Source organism: Protopterus annectens, chromosome 4.part0 (assembly GCF_019279795.1).
Source record: "Protopterus annectens isolate FY-2018-M chromosome 4.part0, PAN1.0, whole genome shotgun sequence".
Taxonomy (NCBI): Eukaryota; Metazoa; Chordata; order Ceratodontiformes; family Protopteridae; genus Protopterus; species Protopterus annectens.
Window position 1 is genome coordinate 190771167 of NC_056733.1, and position 16842 is coordinate 190788008.

The 16842-nt window shown below is 39.9% G+C and overlaps 1 protein-coding gene across 1 annotated transcript in view; it reads left to right on the forward strand.

Annotated features, from left to right (window-relative positions):
• The window catches only part of LOC122799246, a 205656-nt gene that overhangs the window by 90021 nt on the left and 98793 nt on the right, over positions 1 to 16842 (forward strand). The window contains exon 3 of the mRNA XM_044068188.1: positions 14760 to 14901. Within this exon, the coding sequence (XP_043924123.1) occupies positions 14760 to 14901 (142 nt within the window). The remainder of the gene's footprint in view (positions 1 to 14759; positions 14902 to 16842) is intronic.

A 16842-nucleotide genomic window follows, 5' to 3' on the forward strand; every position in this document is an offset into this window, starting at 1 on the left:
TATACCCTGGAAATTTACTGTACACTCTCATAAACAGGTAAACATCAATAATATATTGCAGGTGTGACAACATATTCATTTTTCACCAGATTGGGGGTCCCTAGTAGAGGTGTATAGATTTTACAAATGCAGTAGGGTTTACTGATTTGGAGTTCTAGTGACCATCCCATCCAAAAAGCATTTAGTTTACTACTTGCTTGCCACTACCATCCAGTGATGAGCACAGTAACAACGAATGCCTATGGGTTGTAGGTATGTAGTCCTATGTATACTTTAGGTAATGCATACGGAAATACAGGAATGCAAATCATTAATGACACATCAAACATGGTATGACTGTCTCTTTCCAGAATGATTTGTTGTGTTCTGACTGTGCTGTGACACTCAATAACTGTTGTAGTGAAAGTGTCTCTTCCCAGACTGTCTAGTGGTGGTTTGTGCTTTCATTGTGCTGCATGTATCTCATGCTTACAGTCTAACTACTTAGCTTGACTCCATGACTGTGTGTGCTACATGAAATACTCCAAACACATAATTATCATTGTAATTCATGGCAGGGTAATTTTGTTCCTATATCCCATGGAAAACTAGGCAAGCTTGAAGCTGCTGCTTCTCTTAGGTTCTGCAGACTCTCACCACAGTAGTTTTTAAGAAATTGTCAATCTGCTAATTTTTAAGTGATCACAACATGCAACACAAGAAAAGAATCTTTGGCATACCTTTTAACTATGCCTGATTTTGCCTCATATTCTTGCCCTTGATCCTCATATTGGTTGCCAGTAAATCACTGAGGATTGCAGTCAGTAAATAAAGACAGACATTAAAGTTTCATATTTCTTATTATTCAGAAAACGTTCATTGATATAAAGCTGTTGCTGTATTAACTTTTTAATTGAAATTAGAGTGATATTCTACAATTGCCTGTAATTTGGGGCTTTTATTCTGCCTGTTATTTTTGGCTTTCTCTAGACTTCTTAAGCACAGAAGTTGAGTGGTCAATACTTGGGAAAAGCTCTCTATTTCTTAATTCACAAATGAGGGACAGAGCCCAGACTAAAATTACACAAACACCCAAAAACTCAGTTGCATCTTTATTTATTCATATTATTTGCTAGGAAAGACATTAGCATAAGATGATTTGCATTAATTTCTTAACAATTAAAAATAATTAATTTCTAATAACAGTGATTTTAATTAATGCTGTTTTTCTCTGCCACAAAATCAGAAATTTCAAAGCTAAAAGAGAAACATTTTGAAGCACAATGAGGAATATCCTAGAAAGTCAGGAATAGTTGAAATGTATGGCCATGGGGTTCTATATTTACTCCTGATTACTTCTGGTGGTCTTCAATGTTCTTGAGAGAAGAATGTGATGATTGCAGTTTGGTGTAACTACAAAGCAAAAGCAGAAGTTGCAAGTATTCTTAGCTGCAAAAGAAACACAACCTGACTGTATTTTTTTCACCACCCCTGCATGTTTGCATTGTAATATAATTGACTGGCTTGCATATTCACTAATGAAATAGGAGGGAATAAAACCTAATAAATGCAAAGCATTTGCCACTAGCAGGGTCCTAAGGATGGATAAGTGACCATGTAGATTATTTTTATCAAACTATACATAGTCATTATTCAAACAGTAAAAAAAAAAAAAAAGAATACAAAGAATAGTTAACAAGAAATTGTATTTCAACAATGAGCTGCACAGTGCAACAAAGAATGTTTAAACCCCCAGTATCTAGGACCATGTAGGCCCAAGACCACTAGTTGTACAAGCGACTTGGACGGGGTGCTTTATATGACCCATGACCTAGCTGTTGTGCCTGTACTATATCCTGACAAGAAATGGAAACTGGACCTGCCACTAGTTACCAGACAACAGAATGGACCAGATGTTTAATATGTGTACATAGGCTGGAATTTTGTTCCAAACAATACACTATGTCCTCCCTGTGAAATATATTCCCTGTGGCTGACCAGGATGTATAGAGACAAGGGATCCATGTAAACTGCTGGCCCATAGTTGCAGAATGCCTGCATGTGCTATCAGCCTGTGGGTGTTGTGCCAGGCTACTGTGTGTCATCACCCCGCAGTGCCAAGATAGAAAAAAAAATATTAAGATCTGATGTATTTTTTCTTTCTTACTTCAGAATATTTGCACTTTTCAACTTTATATTTGAACTTTGTTTAATCTACAATATGTGTTCCTCCTGTGGTCTGAGTATGTGTGACTTCTCTTTGAATGTGAAAAGGGGATGAAAGGAAATATATGACATTAGTATTTGAAATTTAAAATGTAACTTTCTGCTGTTTCTCAAGAAAGACTTATTTTTTTCTATGCAATTAAATCATCCAAGGGTTTGGAGACAGGAAAACCAAGGTTTATTAAAAAGCACAATAACAATTTACTTCACAGGCCAGCTGGACAGAACTGTGAAAGTAAGCTGTCGTTAATATGGAAACAGTTGCTGGATGTATCCTGCTTTATTGTTAGTCTTTTTTCTGTTGTCCTATGGCAAAGGAACTACTGAAATCTGATATAATGTAGTTACACCTGTTTTATGTGGGAAAGGAAATTATATAATATGATATCCCTGGTTCTGTGTAGAAACAGAATAATGAGCTGAGAAGTAAATATTTGGAACTAAAATCAGGAACGTAAATGGTCTTGTGATATCCTCTACTTGGATCTTGGTGACATATCTATGAATGCTCACTTTTCAATTCTGCCTTTTGTTATGTTCTTTAATTTAGAATAATTAGGGTCAGTATATTTTCAGCAAAAGACAGCTAGGGTATGTATTTAATAATTGTAAATCAGACTTTTCTGTACATATAATATCTTTACAACATATTGTTATTTTATAGTCGTGCATTGTTGTGACCTCTACCTATTTTGCCTGTACTAGCACTTTATATATATTAAGTAATTTTATTTATTCACATCTAAGATCTTGCGGCTGTGTTATTTACGTATGCATTATTATTTGTTATCTGAGAGGAAGGTATTATTATTTAACACTGCAGGTTGGAAACGCTGTGGTTTCTACCTTCCAATAACCAGATCACTAGAGCACACTACCAGTGAAATATAATTTATTTTTATATACATATTTGGCTGAAATCAAGAGTGACAAGCAACTGGTGTATTTGGGTCCCTAACCATTATCTAGGATGGTGGCAGTACTACAATGCCAGGAAGAAAGCTATGGAGAATTACAGAATTCTGCCAGCCTTCTCTAAGAATTATGTGTGTATGTATGCATGTGCGCAAATGTGTGTATGAAATAATTTGTTTACAAATTAGTTACCTTGGATAAGGGAGACTGGACTGGAAGATACTTTGGATTACAGTTAGAATGGTGAGAAAAGCACTTAGGATGTTGGGACAAAGACTCAGCTTTGCAAGTAATCACTGCATAGTCCTACTCTCTGTGTGGCTGGTGAAAGCCCATACCAGGACAATAGTGCATATTCTCTGTATGATCTTTGGTTGAAGCTTCATTTGGTAAATTGTTCACTGAAACAGATCTCTGTGCAATTCTGTTGTCTTCTAACCTGTTGGATACCAATTGGGTAACTTAAGAGACCATTCCTCTGCTGGCCATCAGAAACAATTGGGACAGTGGAGTGGATCCAAAGACCATAACCAGTGTCCCTCACATACCCAGGTGGCATTTGGGTTGGCAGTGATGAGACTCAAACCCCCATCAATGCCAGTCATCTATCACGTATTGGGTGGGATACTGGAATTATACTTGTTTAGCCTAAAGCAGCTCTGCTACTAAAGGTGTGCATATACCCTCTCAGTCACAGAGTAAAATATACATAAGTTTAGTTTTGCATAGTTGTTTTATTATTTAGTCAGTTTAGTTTAGAAACAGGCTGAAATTATCTCTTCTGATAAATAATTATACTAAAATGTCAAGGAGTAAAAATCAAAAGGAATCCATCATATTAGTATGTCCAAAGAGGAAGTTGTATTAGCTTTGTGTGCAATTGGAATCCAGCCTGGCAGGATCTGTTGGTGTGCAGGAGGCAGAGAAAAGGCAATCAGTTCATTCCCAGGAGAAACTTAAAGCCCAACTGCAGTTACAAATTCTGACACTTGATATAAGATGAGATGTATTAACTTCAACAGAGTCAAGAGAAGGTTGCAGCTGAAGGCAGAAGACATAAAAGCAGTGCCAGCATGAAAAGGAGATGCTTATCCTTCACCAGAGACAAAGCGGTGACTATGATAGCTTTATATGGACAGTTAAAAGAGTGTGTAATCAACTCCAAGTTGACTAAGTGCAGTAGGAAAGGCTTTTAACTCCTTTGCTCAGGTGTAAAGCAATGCAGACAATTTCTAAACTTAAAAATGCTGATTGTTTAAATTATGCTAAACATAAACAACTTTTGCTTGAGCGTTTTATGTTTACTCATGAAATGTACAGAAAGAAGTTCAGACAACACAGAAGAAAGGCAGATGAGAGTGTGACTAAATGCACTGAGAAATCAGCACTCCATTTCATAGACGGGTGGGTGGATGTAAGGTCACAACATATGAAATGCTTGCAAATCCTTTGATCAAGGAACAAGTCCTCAGTACTCTGCCTTTGAACATGAGGATTTATTTGGTAGGCCAGGAATGTGGCACTGCTGAGAGGACCTCTGTCTAACTAGTAGGTTACTATTGTATAGCAGGGGGTACCCAGCACTGCATATGGAAATAAGGGAAGCCCATGGGGGCAACCTAAGCCATCAAAGTAGGTTTCACAGAAAAAGGGAGAAGCCACAGTTTCTTTTGCATTTGCAGGTTTTGTGGTTAAATGTTTCTGATATAGCCAAAAGGGGGATGTACAGTGTCACTGTCCACTGAGGCAGAGTGAGGGACAAAGATCTCAGGAAGCAGCAAATGAGGCAAACACTCAACAGTGTGAGTTGTCTGGGGACAAAATCTGTACCTAACTATCACAAAAGTCTGCAGCCTATATTATTAGAGAGGAAACAGGCCATTGCTAAGATGGACAGAGTGGCCAGACAGGAGCAATACATAGCCGATCAGTCTACTCCAGTTTGGACTTTGGAAAGAAAACTTTTGGATACCTTTGGCCAGAGTTTATGTGAATTGTGAAGGGGCAAATGAGCATGCAGGTAGCTGTGTTAGAGGACATTCCTGCAGATGTCCTAAGAGGGAATTGCTCAGACAACACAGTACTCTGCATGCATGCTGCTACATTCAGCCAGTTATGGAGACAAATGCATAGAGAAGGCAGTTGAGTGAGACCCAGCTGGGACCACACCTCCATCTGGGGCTGGTGAGCTGGCTACTTCAAAGAGGAAGCTGGCCAGTAGCAATAAACTAGAATCTGAGCTACAGCTTTCCTCAAAAGGTTGTACGTCAAGGGGAGTGGTAGTTGGCTGCAGTCAACCAGACTTTGAGTTACCACTGAAGGATGGTACCAGTCTCTCTTTGGAAGGGAGCTGAGGAAGGTCACTAAGAAAGAGTTGAGGCAAGTTCAGCTCAGACCGTACTTTAAGGGACTTGAAGGAGATACCCAAGAAGTTTGTGATACTCAAGGGCATTCCATATACTGGGACAAAGCATTGTTATGTATGGAATGCACCCCTGAAGAAGGGCTAGGGGGATAAGTAATATAGTAGTTGGCAGTACCCAGACCCTACCAAATGAAACCTCTGGCCATAGCTCACAATATTTTTACAGGCCATATAGACACACAGCAGGCTAAAAATTTGTTTATGCAGAATTCTTACTTGCCAAATATTGCACAGGATGTAACATGGTACTGTAGAATCTTTGAGTACTGCCAAAATGTTGTCAAAGCCAGAGACAAAGCTAAGGTTGCTTTGATACCTTTGCCTGTTACTGAGGAACCATTTTGATAGATAGCTATGGATAATGTAGGACATCTCTGAGTATCACAAGTTCCACAGATAAAATGTCCATCTCGTTAGTGGTCGATCATGCAACTAGACAGAAGCAGTGATTCTGTTTCCACTGTAGAAGAGAAGTTGGCAAATGCTTTGCTTGACATGTTCAGCAGGGTGGGTGTTCCTACAGAAATACTGACAGGTAGTGCTGCCAACTTAGTTTCAGACCAATTGGCATGCTTTTGGAAGTGCTGTGGGATAGAGCATTTAAGGTCCACCCCTACTGTCCACAGACAACTGTTCTGGTGGAAAATAATAACTTCACACTGAACATCATGTTAACAGCATTTGTAGACCAGTTCAAGAAGGTGTGGGTCAAATGCCTTCCATCTTCTCTTTCCATACAGAGAGGTACCCCAGAAATCCACAGATTTTTCATCATGTGAGCTGTTGTATGGTCACAGGATGAGGGAGCCCTGGATTTACTTCCTGATAAGTGGGAGCGTGAGTGTGAATCTCACTATGCATCAGTTGTGCAGTATGCCCTAGACCTGAGAACTAGACTTAGGAAGTTCATGGGAAGGGGGCAGGAACACCTGGTAGAAGCACATTAGTAAAAAAAGGTCTGGTATGACAGGACCAGTGAGTATGCCACTGAGCAGCAGGTGATGGTGCATATGCCTGTTGGATGCAACAAATTACAAGCAGCCTAGGCAGGAGTGGCCTTAGGTCAACTGGTGCCCTTGGCAAAAGGGCTTCATGGCGCCCCCACCACACCACCTGAAAAGCGTCCCTACTAGACAGGCGCCCTAGGTGGTCGCCTAGTTGGCCTATGCCTAAGGCCGGCTATGAGCCTAGGAGAGTTCTTTTACCATTGTGAAAAAGGAGAGTGCTGTTATCTGTATGGTAGAGTTGCCATGCAGAAAGTAGAAGCACAAATTCTACCATATTAAAGTGGCAAAGTCTTTTCATGACAGAGTGGTCCTAGTACTCAGAATCTGCAATGTGTAGCAGGAGGAAACAGAGTAGAAAGTGGTGGCAGATCTTGCTGAAGCTTGGTCTGATAGCTCAGTGAATGAGGTAGCCTTCTCCCAGCAGCTACCTCCTACCCAGGTTCAGGAAATCAGAGCAATATTGTAGGGATTTGAGGTTATGTTTACTGGTAAGCCAAGGTATTCCCTGTATTCTCAACAGCCATACAGAATCAAATGCTTACCCCATGTCTAAGATTAATGAAGCCATAGAGCATCTGAATGGGCTAAGTATATAACCTCTACAGATTTGCATAAGGGTTATCGGTAGGTACCCTTCACACCTGCAGCCTGGGATAGGTTAAAATCTGTGACCGCATATGGGTTGTACAAGTTTACAAAATGCCCATTGGAGTGAATAATGTCCCAGTAGTTTTCTAAGACTAGTAGACCACATCTTAGCGGGACCAGGAGATTTTGCCCTTGCTTACCTGGATTGCATTCTCAACTGCCATTGGTCATGGGTAAAACATGTTTCACATGCCAGGTAGGGACAGTTGGCCAGTCAATGTGCAAAGATGTAATAGATATATCCTGTATACTGCTAACCTTTGCCTATTGTTCTTATTTGTGGGAAGGGAGCTGATGAAATCTGGTGTAATGTAGGTAAACCTGTTTTTCTGTGGATAAGAAAACATGCAATCTGGTTAAAGTAGAATACTAATCCAACTATAATAATAAACAAATAACATTAAGCAGTAGCAAACATATCTCTCAATTTCTCAAAGCAAGAAATCTGGACAAAGCCACAAATAATGGGGGGGGGGGGCAAAGGTTCAAAACTAGGGACACTTTTTAAATATTGCTCTTACAAACTTAGAAAATTGAAAGAATAACATGTTTTGCATTAAGATTAATTGTCTGCAGGATATTATGTCTGAAAATCAGATGCCTGCCATTATTTTCTGACTCCAGTACTCAGGGCTTTGCCAGAAAACAATAATTTTATGAGAAACGGACAGAAAACATGAGTCAAAAATCTGGACATTCTGCAAAAATCTGAACAGTTGAGAGCTATGGTAGAAAATCATTTAAAATCACCTGCAGAATATAAGTAAAATATCATAAACCATTGTCACCATTCTACCCAACACATACTTCCCACTAATCTGACTATAACTATTTTTTTCTCACTTTATCTTTATACAACTAATGCTGCAGTACCTTAGCTACACCACTGAGCAACTCAATACTTAAACGCCATCTCCTTCTTATTTCTTCCTACTCCCCACCCCTCCTCTCTTTTCTTAGGTTTGTTTTCTTTTACTGTCTTGACTCTCCTATACTCCCCCCTTTATTTTTGCCCTTCTACATTTTACCTCTTTTCTCCCTCTCTACCAACTTAATAAGTTATTTATTTTTGGGCTTATTTTTCTTCCTTCTGATGCTCTATTTTCAAATCCTTATATTTTTTTCTTTTTAACTGTTCTTTATACTAAATGTTATCATTTGTTAATTTACATTATTGCAAGAATATATATAGTTATGTATTCATCTTACTATGTATGTATTTCTTAATTTTCCATTATGGCATGAATGTATTCATATTCTTATTACTTGAATGTAACTTTGCTATTGCTATCTTTGTGCGTGGAGCTTTTCTCCGTGGGTCTCCATTACAACAGAATGAAGCCTCTAACCCTCTCTTCAGCAATGCAGCACTTCTTATCTCCTCAACTATTGTGTTCTAATGATGGATTAATTGCTGGGAATCAGTGGATGTTCTTATTTCTCCATTTAGAAAGCAACATACTGTCCTGTATTATGTCAGAGCCACAATGGAATTAACAGAAAGGAAGAAAAGAAGGAACATCAAAAGAAAAGGCCACCCTAAAACTAAATGTCTCTTCATCATTGATCTTCTGTGTTGTAGTAATCCTTCAGCAGCATTCTTTACCATATGGGATTCCCTGCTGCAGAAGCCCGAACTTCCGGCCAGTCTACCAAAGACTTCTTCTCCTTTCGGCTTTTCCCAGTTAGGGGTTGCCACAGCAGATCATCTGTCTGCTCATGATTGGCAGTGGAATTTTACGGTGTCGAGTTGCCAGCCCGGTGCCCAATCTTTCACAGAAGGCAGACAGATGCACGCACTCACACCTACAGCCAATTTAGAGTATCCAATCCACCTACAGCATGTCTTTGGGATGTGGGAGGAAATTGGAGCACCCGGAGGAAACCCACGCGACTACAGGGAGGACATGCAGACTCTGCACAGAAGGCACCCCAGCCAAGGATCAAACAGTAGAACCTCTTGCTGCGAGGTGGCAACGCTAACCACTGCACCACTGTGGCCGCCCTCCAGTCTACCAAAGACTACTAGCTGCTTATTTAAAAGGCATACTGAACATCACCCAAATGCTCCTTGCATAGCATAGGACATAAAGGTGACATTCAGGCCTACCATAAACAGAACTGATTGCCCCAGCAGAAACACCAGTCCAAGGAACCCAAGAAGTAACCTGTACATCCAGGAAGGCATGAAGTAGGAGGATGGAGGGAGGGTGAGAAAACTGCAGCAGTGAAGGCAAGGACATCTACCATTATTGTAAGAGTTTATACAACTGTACTATTTCCTTACATTCACTGCTGCAGTATTTTTTACCAAATGGGAGAGTGCCAAAGCTCAAGAGGAAACTGGGGATGGGGAAGGAGCAAAAGATTCCCCTAAAAACCCATGAAGAATGGTACTAGCAAAAGCAGCCTTAGCTCTAGAGATAACATCTAACTTGCAGTGCTTGGTAAAGGTATGCACTGATATTCAGGTAGATGCTTCAAGAATAGAATTAGTATCTAAGCCCTTAAGAAAAGCACCAGAGGAAGCCACAGGTCTAGTAGAATGAGCCTTAACTGAAGAAGGAAGGCTCTTCCCATGAAAAGTGTAACAAAAGGAAATAGCCTTAGAAATCCAAGAATAAATAGTTTGCTTGGATACAACAAGCCCCAAAGATCTAGGATGAAAAGAAACTGATCAGATTTTCTAATAGCCTTAGCTTTATTCAAATAAACCCTAAGTTGCCTATGCACATACAAAGTATGCAGGACCCTCTCATTGTCATCTTGCTGAGAGGGGGGAAAAGTAGGCAGATTAATAGACTGGTTTAAGTGAAAGTTCCTTAACCACCTTAGGCATAAAAGGGTTAGTACGCAAGGGGACACTGTCCTAATGAAAGATCAAAAAAGGAAGACAAGCCATAAAGGCCTGCAACTCAGACACCCATCTGGCAGAAGTAAGAACAAAAGCAGTGTTCCAGGAACAATGATGAAAGGAGGCTGAAGCAGCAAGCGGAGCCTGAGTTAACTTCTCCAAAACAAAGTTAAGATCCCAGAGAGGAAGAACAGGCTTCCTGGGAGGTCTAATATTAAGGACACCTTTAATAAGTTGTCTCCCTTCTAATCTAGAAGCTAGAGGAAGAGAAAAAGGCAAACAAGCAGAGAAAGTTGATATGTGGGCCTTAACAAAAGAATAGGCCAAATCAGCATTGAGCACCTCACACAAATAAAATAGAAGCAAAGGAACATCCACAGTAAGTGGGTCCAGGTTGCGAGAGAGATACCAAATAGAAAACCTCTTCCACTTGGATAAGTAGGATTTCCTAGCAGTAGGTTTCCTGGCCTCCTGCAGGACTTGCAGCATGTCCTCTGAAAACACGTGTCTATGAAGAATCAAAATCCTATCGCCCACACTGTCAACTGAGGCATAGACAGGTGGGGATGGATGAGAAATCCCATGTCTTGCGTGATTAGATCCACCCTGTGAGGTAACTTGTGATGATTGCCCTTGGATAGATACAGAAGTAGAGGGAACCAGTGCTGGTGTGGCCAAAAGGGAGGCACCAGATTTTGGGAGCATCCTGTTGAATTTTGAACAGGACTTTTGGAATGAGAGGAAGGGGAGGGAATGAATAAAGAAACATCCCGTTCCAAGAAAAAGAGAGGGCATCCAACTTCCATACCAGAGGACCTGCAGTAGTGCATGATTGCCTAAGAACAAATGCATACTTAGCGGGATAATTTCTCTGAAATTTAGGCATAGGATAAACAAACACATTTAAGCTCCTGTAAGGCCTTACCCTTATCCTGAGGAGACTTAAACAAACCAGCAGCAGCTTTCCCAAATAAAAGCTTAGAGTCCAGAGAAGCATCCATCAACTTAGCTTTAATATCATCAGGTAGAGGTTGAAGCCTAAGCCAAGAATACCTCCTCATCACTGAACCAAAAAACAGCAGCCCTAGAAGAGGCATCTTTTGCATCATAACTACATTTAATAGAATGACAAACAACTTGGGAGAAAGTCTCTAGCAAGGAAATAACTGAAGTTTTACCCTCAGAATCTGGAAAATCAGAAGTAAGCTCACAGGCCTGAGAAAGAAGAGCCAACACAAACCTAGACATTTGGGTCTGATAATTAATAGCCCTAAAAGCTATGGTAGCAGAAATGTAAACCTTACCCAACCTTTTGATTGTCCTGCTGTCCTTGTCAAAAGACAATAGCTTGGGTAAAGGTAGCAACTGAGATGGATTATCAGAGCCATAGACACTACAGAAAGGTTAGCAGCAGGACATTTATATAGCAAAGAACAATCCTCATGCACCCTATAAAACCTGTCAGTCTTCTTGGGAGCAGGGGGCAGAAAAGCATTGAAAAAAGCATCCAACAAAGCAACCAAAACAGGAGGAATAGCCACAAGTTTAGGAGATTCTAACTGCAGCAACTCATAGTACCTTCTATGGATATCAGAGACCTGAGCACAGTCCCACTTAAAAAAAAAATCCATCTTCCTAGAGAATGTGTCCCCAAAGGAAGTTTCCTCAAAAGGAACATGTGGACTAATAAGATTCCTCCTCCTCTGACCCAGTCCAGTAGAATAAGTCAGGGATTCATTATCATAATCCGAGTCATCCTCAGAAGAATCCTGTTCTCTACACCTTTTAAGGGAAGGAGAGGACCAAGGAGGAGCAGGAACCAAAACCCCTTGAGGAGGTTTTAAGGACATTAAAGCAGTAAATAACCCCTGAATGAAGGCCTGCCACTCACTTTGGATCCTTAGGAGCAGAAGAAACATGTTTAACTTTTTGTTTCTTTTTTTAAAGGAACTTCCCCTCCAAAAAACTGAGAAGGCTCAGACCTTGGACAGCAGTCAACAACTGTAGTAGGAACTTCTTCCCCCAACTAAAGACTGAGGAACTTACCTAGGCCCCTTGAAAAAAATCAACCGTGGTTCCACCTGAATGTCCGAGATGGACACCTGCAAAGCCTCTCCAGACGTGCTGCCAGCTGGACCTTCACCAGCCTCTGAGTAGAGTAATCCAACAACACAGCCGGGCAAGCCTCCGGTTTTGCAACGTCTTTAGGAAAAACACCTGGCAGAGGCTGGACAGTGGAAGATTCCAGTCATACTTTTTTCACCTTCTTCTTCCCCAACAGCTGACCTTCAAGGTGGGAGATTCCTTCTATTGTATCTTTATCAAGAATCTTAACACACTGGTTCTCAAGGTACAAGGAAAGGGAAAAAAGTCTACTGCGAAGAGTTTTCAGAACAAACGCCTAACAAAAGGGCAAGATGTATGATCATGAGACGCTCCTATCAAAAAGACACTTATTGTGGTTGATATTTATGGTGATCTGTCTCCCACACTGACATTTACCCTTACTGGATGACATTAAAGTCAAGGAGCACTAAAAAAAACAAGGAAAAACAAAACCCTCAACAGGGCATTTATCTGCAACTGCAAAGAAGTCAGCAAGCAGGAGTTGGTAGTCTCTAGAGAATGAAAATGCGTTCAACTGGCAAAAACGGATGCAGGAAAACAGACTGGTGAAAAGATATGTTTGGAACTGGCGGCAAAGAAGTTCTGCTTATGGTAGGCCTGAATGTCACCTTTATGCCCTATGCTATGTAAGGAAGATGTTTGGTGTACCTTTTAAATAAGCAACAGATGGTTGATGGTATACAGGCTGGATGTTCGGGCTTCCACAGCAGGGAATCCCATATGGTAAAGAATGCTGCAGCAGTGAATGTAAGGGCACCTGTTACGTCCTAAACCTGGTAGGGCAGATTCAAGCAATTTCTAGTCTGTGATAATATTTTCTCTTAAGATAGTTTTCTACAGTTTCATGGGTAGCAGCATTCACTGCTGCTAAACCTGGTAGTGCATCTTCAAGCAATTGCTAGTACAAGATACTGTTTTCTCTTAAGACAGTTTTCTACAATTTCATAATTAACAGCAACACCTCACTGGCCTAATGAAAATACTAATGATCCCTGCTACTCATTCAACGATTCCTCCAGTGGCTGATTCGGTAGAAAAGCATTTTAACACAACTGTACACATTTTCTACAAACAATAATGTCCGACAGAGTGTGAGTTATGGGAAAATTACAGACTAACCAGGCATGTTGTGAGACATGACACCACTGGCGGAGATCTCCCTAACCCTGGCAAGTCTATTGCCCAGTATCTCTCCCTCTCTCTCTGGAGGGCATTACAGCGCTTAGAAAATGACCTATCAGCTAAATTGTTTTGTGTTTTTTTTATTTTTATTATATGTATATTTTTTATATTTTGATGCAATGTAGTTCCTCAGTGTAATTTTTTAGAGTCGGTGTAGGATACTTTTATACTTTTGATGTAAAATATTTCCTCAGTCTAATGTTTCAAAGTCCCTGTAGGATACATAATTCTTGTTGGAAGAAGTTAAGTATTTAATGTCTACACACACTCACACATGTGCATATACACACACACAAACACACGCACATAATCTTATATGCAGACAGATCTACATATGTACACAAATAGGCAGATAGAAACAGTCTCACACATATGCAGAAACTCAGATACACACACACATTTGTGCATCTATATATATATATATATATATATATATATATATATATAGATATACAGAATGTCTCATGAGCAATGGCACACACACACACACACACACACACACACACACACACACACACACACACACACACACACAGATGTATTAATTTTCTTGACCTGCACAGCACAGAGGTCTGATTATGATCAAGCAAATAATTTGGTATGTAAATAGCAGCCACCATAAAATATTTTCTCATTGCTGTCAAATGCAGTTTAAACCACTGCAAGAAACATATACTAAAAATGAACACATAAACTTGTGTGTGCGTGCATACACACACACAAATGCATGTAACTGCTGTGGCTGTCTTCTGTAGTGCTTTTTTTCTGTTCACTAACCATGGCATTTCAGGAGCTGCAGCTAGAAAAGGAATATAAAATGGCAGGTCCTTGTAACTGCTGCTGCTTCTGCTATAGTTACTTACATTAGTTCTTATTTTTCCTGTTCTGCTTTCTAAGAGCCACTGTTAATGAGGGGAAAAGGTGAAAGATTTCAATCTCAGTGTGTGGAGATCGTACCAGAATAAGCACACGTGTTTTTACCAGACTCTCCTTGTACATTAATTCACCCGTTTGGACTACTGAGTGTCCAGTGGAAATTGTTGATTCTGTTCGCACATTGTCTGAGGTACTTCACTGACCTCAGCACACAAAGTCAGGATGTAAATCTGTTGGTGGTTACCTAAACTGAAAACTACAGAAAGAGTAGTCACCCCTATATTATGTTATGCAGGATAAGACAAATGGCTATCAAAAGGAAAACATTGTGGGACCTGCATGACTGAGGGTAGCAGGAACACAGGAATAAAGAAACTGAAAGGTGTTGTAGGGTTTCTGGGCATTATCCCACACCTAGGTAATTTTATAAGGACAAAAACTAACTCTGGAATGTGATTATCTACTCTGGTGCTTAAAGTTGTCTTACAAATCACTTCACAATTATTTTTTTCTGTTACAGACTTCAACGAGACAAAGGCATTCAGAAAGCAAACCTTATTGCCAGTGGATTCCAGTTTATTAAGACCTTTTATACGCTGCTAAGGAAGGTCCCACAGACAGATGAAGAAGCTAAGAAAATAATGCGTGCTTATATGGAAGAGGTACTGACTAGCTTGTCTGAGCCAGTAAATTGGCACATTTAGTTGCTTGGGATAGACTGGAGACAGTGCACATAGTTGACTGAATATACATCATACCAAAACATAAATAAGTACTGGTGACTGTAATATATGAATAAAGCCCTATAGGAGGAACAAAGCCCTACATTCTAAAAGCCCCTTGACCAATCTAAACAGGTAGCTAAGAGGGTTAATTAATACTTCAAAGGCTAAATTTGTAGAAAAAAATAGCTTCAGGCAAAGAACAACCACAAAGCTTTCTAAAGCTATGTCCGTAATCTCAGGGGAAATATGCAATAATGCGCAGAACTTATTGTAAATGACATTATCACATTCAACCAGAGGCCACTTCCAATATTTTGGCTGACAGGCTTTACTCAAATTTCTCCCCTCACTCCCCCCCCCCCCGCCACTGATAGTCCAAATGAAATACCACATACCACAATCCTCAGGTCATCAATGCATTTGCCAAGGCCAAAAACACAGCACAAATGGGCCCCAATAACATCCCAGAATGCTGAATAAATAGCATAAGACATGACCTCTATGGTCCACTTGAATCACTTTTCATCTGGTGCCTGCAGTCAGGCTTTGTGCCCATGGAATGGAAGATGGCTACAGTCATTTCTCTACACAAAGGAGGTCCAACCACTGATCTGGGTAACTACAAGCCCATAAGTCTAACCAACCTCATATGTAAGGCCATGGAAAAAATCATCATGGACATTATAAATGAGGACATAAATAACCTGCAAACACTGGACCCATCACAGTTTAGCTTTGTTAAAGGAAGGTCATGCCTATTAAATCTGGTGGACATTTTTGAGAGGGTCGCCAAAGTAATGGATGAAGGCAAAACTGTGCACAAAACTTACCTTGACCTAGTGAAGGGTTTTAATACAATACCCCACTCAGGCATTATAGACAAGTTCACAAATTTAGGTATAAACCTTCTTATCACCTGCTGGATAGTCAACTGGCTCACTGATGGTTCAGATCTGAAGAAGTCTCCCTATAAGGACAGACGAAAAGCGCTTAATAAAACAGACTTTATTTTTTACTTGTGGGTAACCAGTGGAGTGATTTCCTAGCTTTTTTATCCAGTTTGTGTTTTTTTGGCTTTTCTGGTGTTTACATGTGTGCAGTAGCCACAAGAATCAAACCAGACAACCTCTTGCTGTGAGATGACAACACAACCACTGCACCACTGCACCATCCATTTATTTGAAAAGCGTCAATTTAAAATTGAATAGTAAATATAATTTCTGTTGTATCACTGATAATAGTGATAATTTCTGTGTTATCACTGTTAATTAAAAAAAAACCTCTCTAAATAAAATAATAGCTTACATTTTATATGCCTTATTCTGGTTGAAAATTCTGAGTCAAAAGTCTCTCTTACTGTTTTTCACTCTGTACAGGCCCCAACCTGTGTGTCTTTCCAGTACTTCATCTGTTGATCATGGTCAGGCAACAGCCTTGTAAAACTCTTGTTTTATTTTTTGTCCAGAAGCCATTTTTTCCTCCATTGTTAGGGGCTCTTTCTACCCAAAGGCAGTACATTTTGATTGTCTTAACATATTTACATCCTTGATTAATTCTGTAACTTCGTCATGCAAAGCAGTACAGCAATGAGATAATGTTTCATTTATGTATGTAGCACTTGGTTGTATTTTTGTTGCACCAATATATTTCCTGTAACAACCTCCATTGCCTATTCTGCAAGTTCTTATTTCTTTTTTTTCCTTTGAGCATTTTATTAAAGATTTTGGAAATTTGCAAGTATATTAACTATATACAAAGCATGACAGATGATGCAACACAAGTATAACATTGAAAAAAAAAATTCCCTAAATACCCAGCATGTTACAACTGATGACACATTGTTACAGTTCATACAGGGGTCAAAATTTAACTATTTCT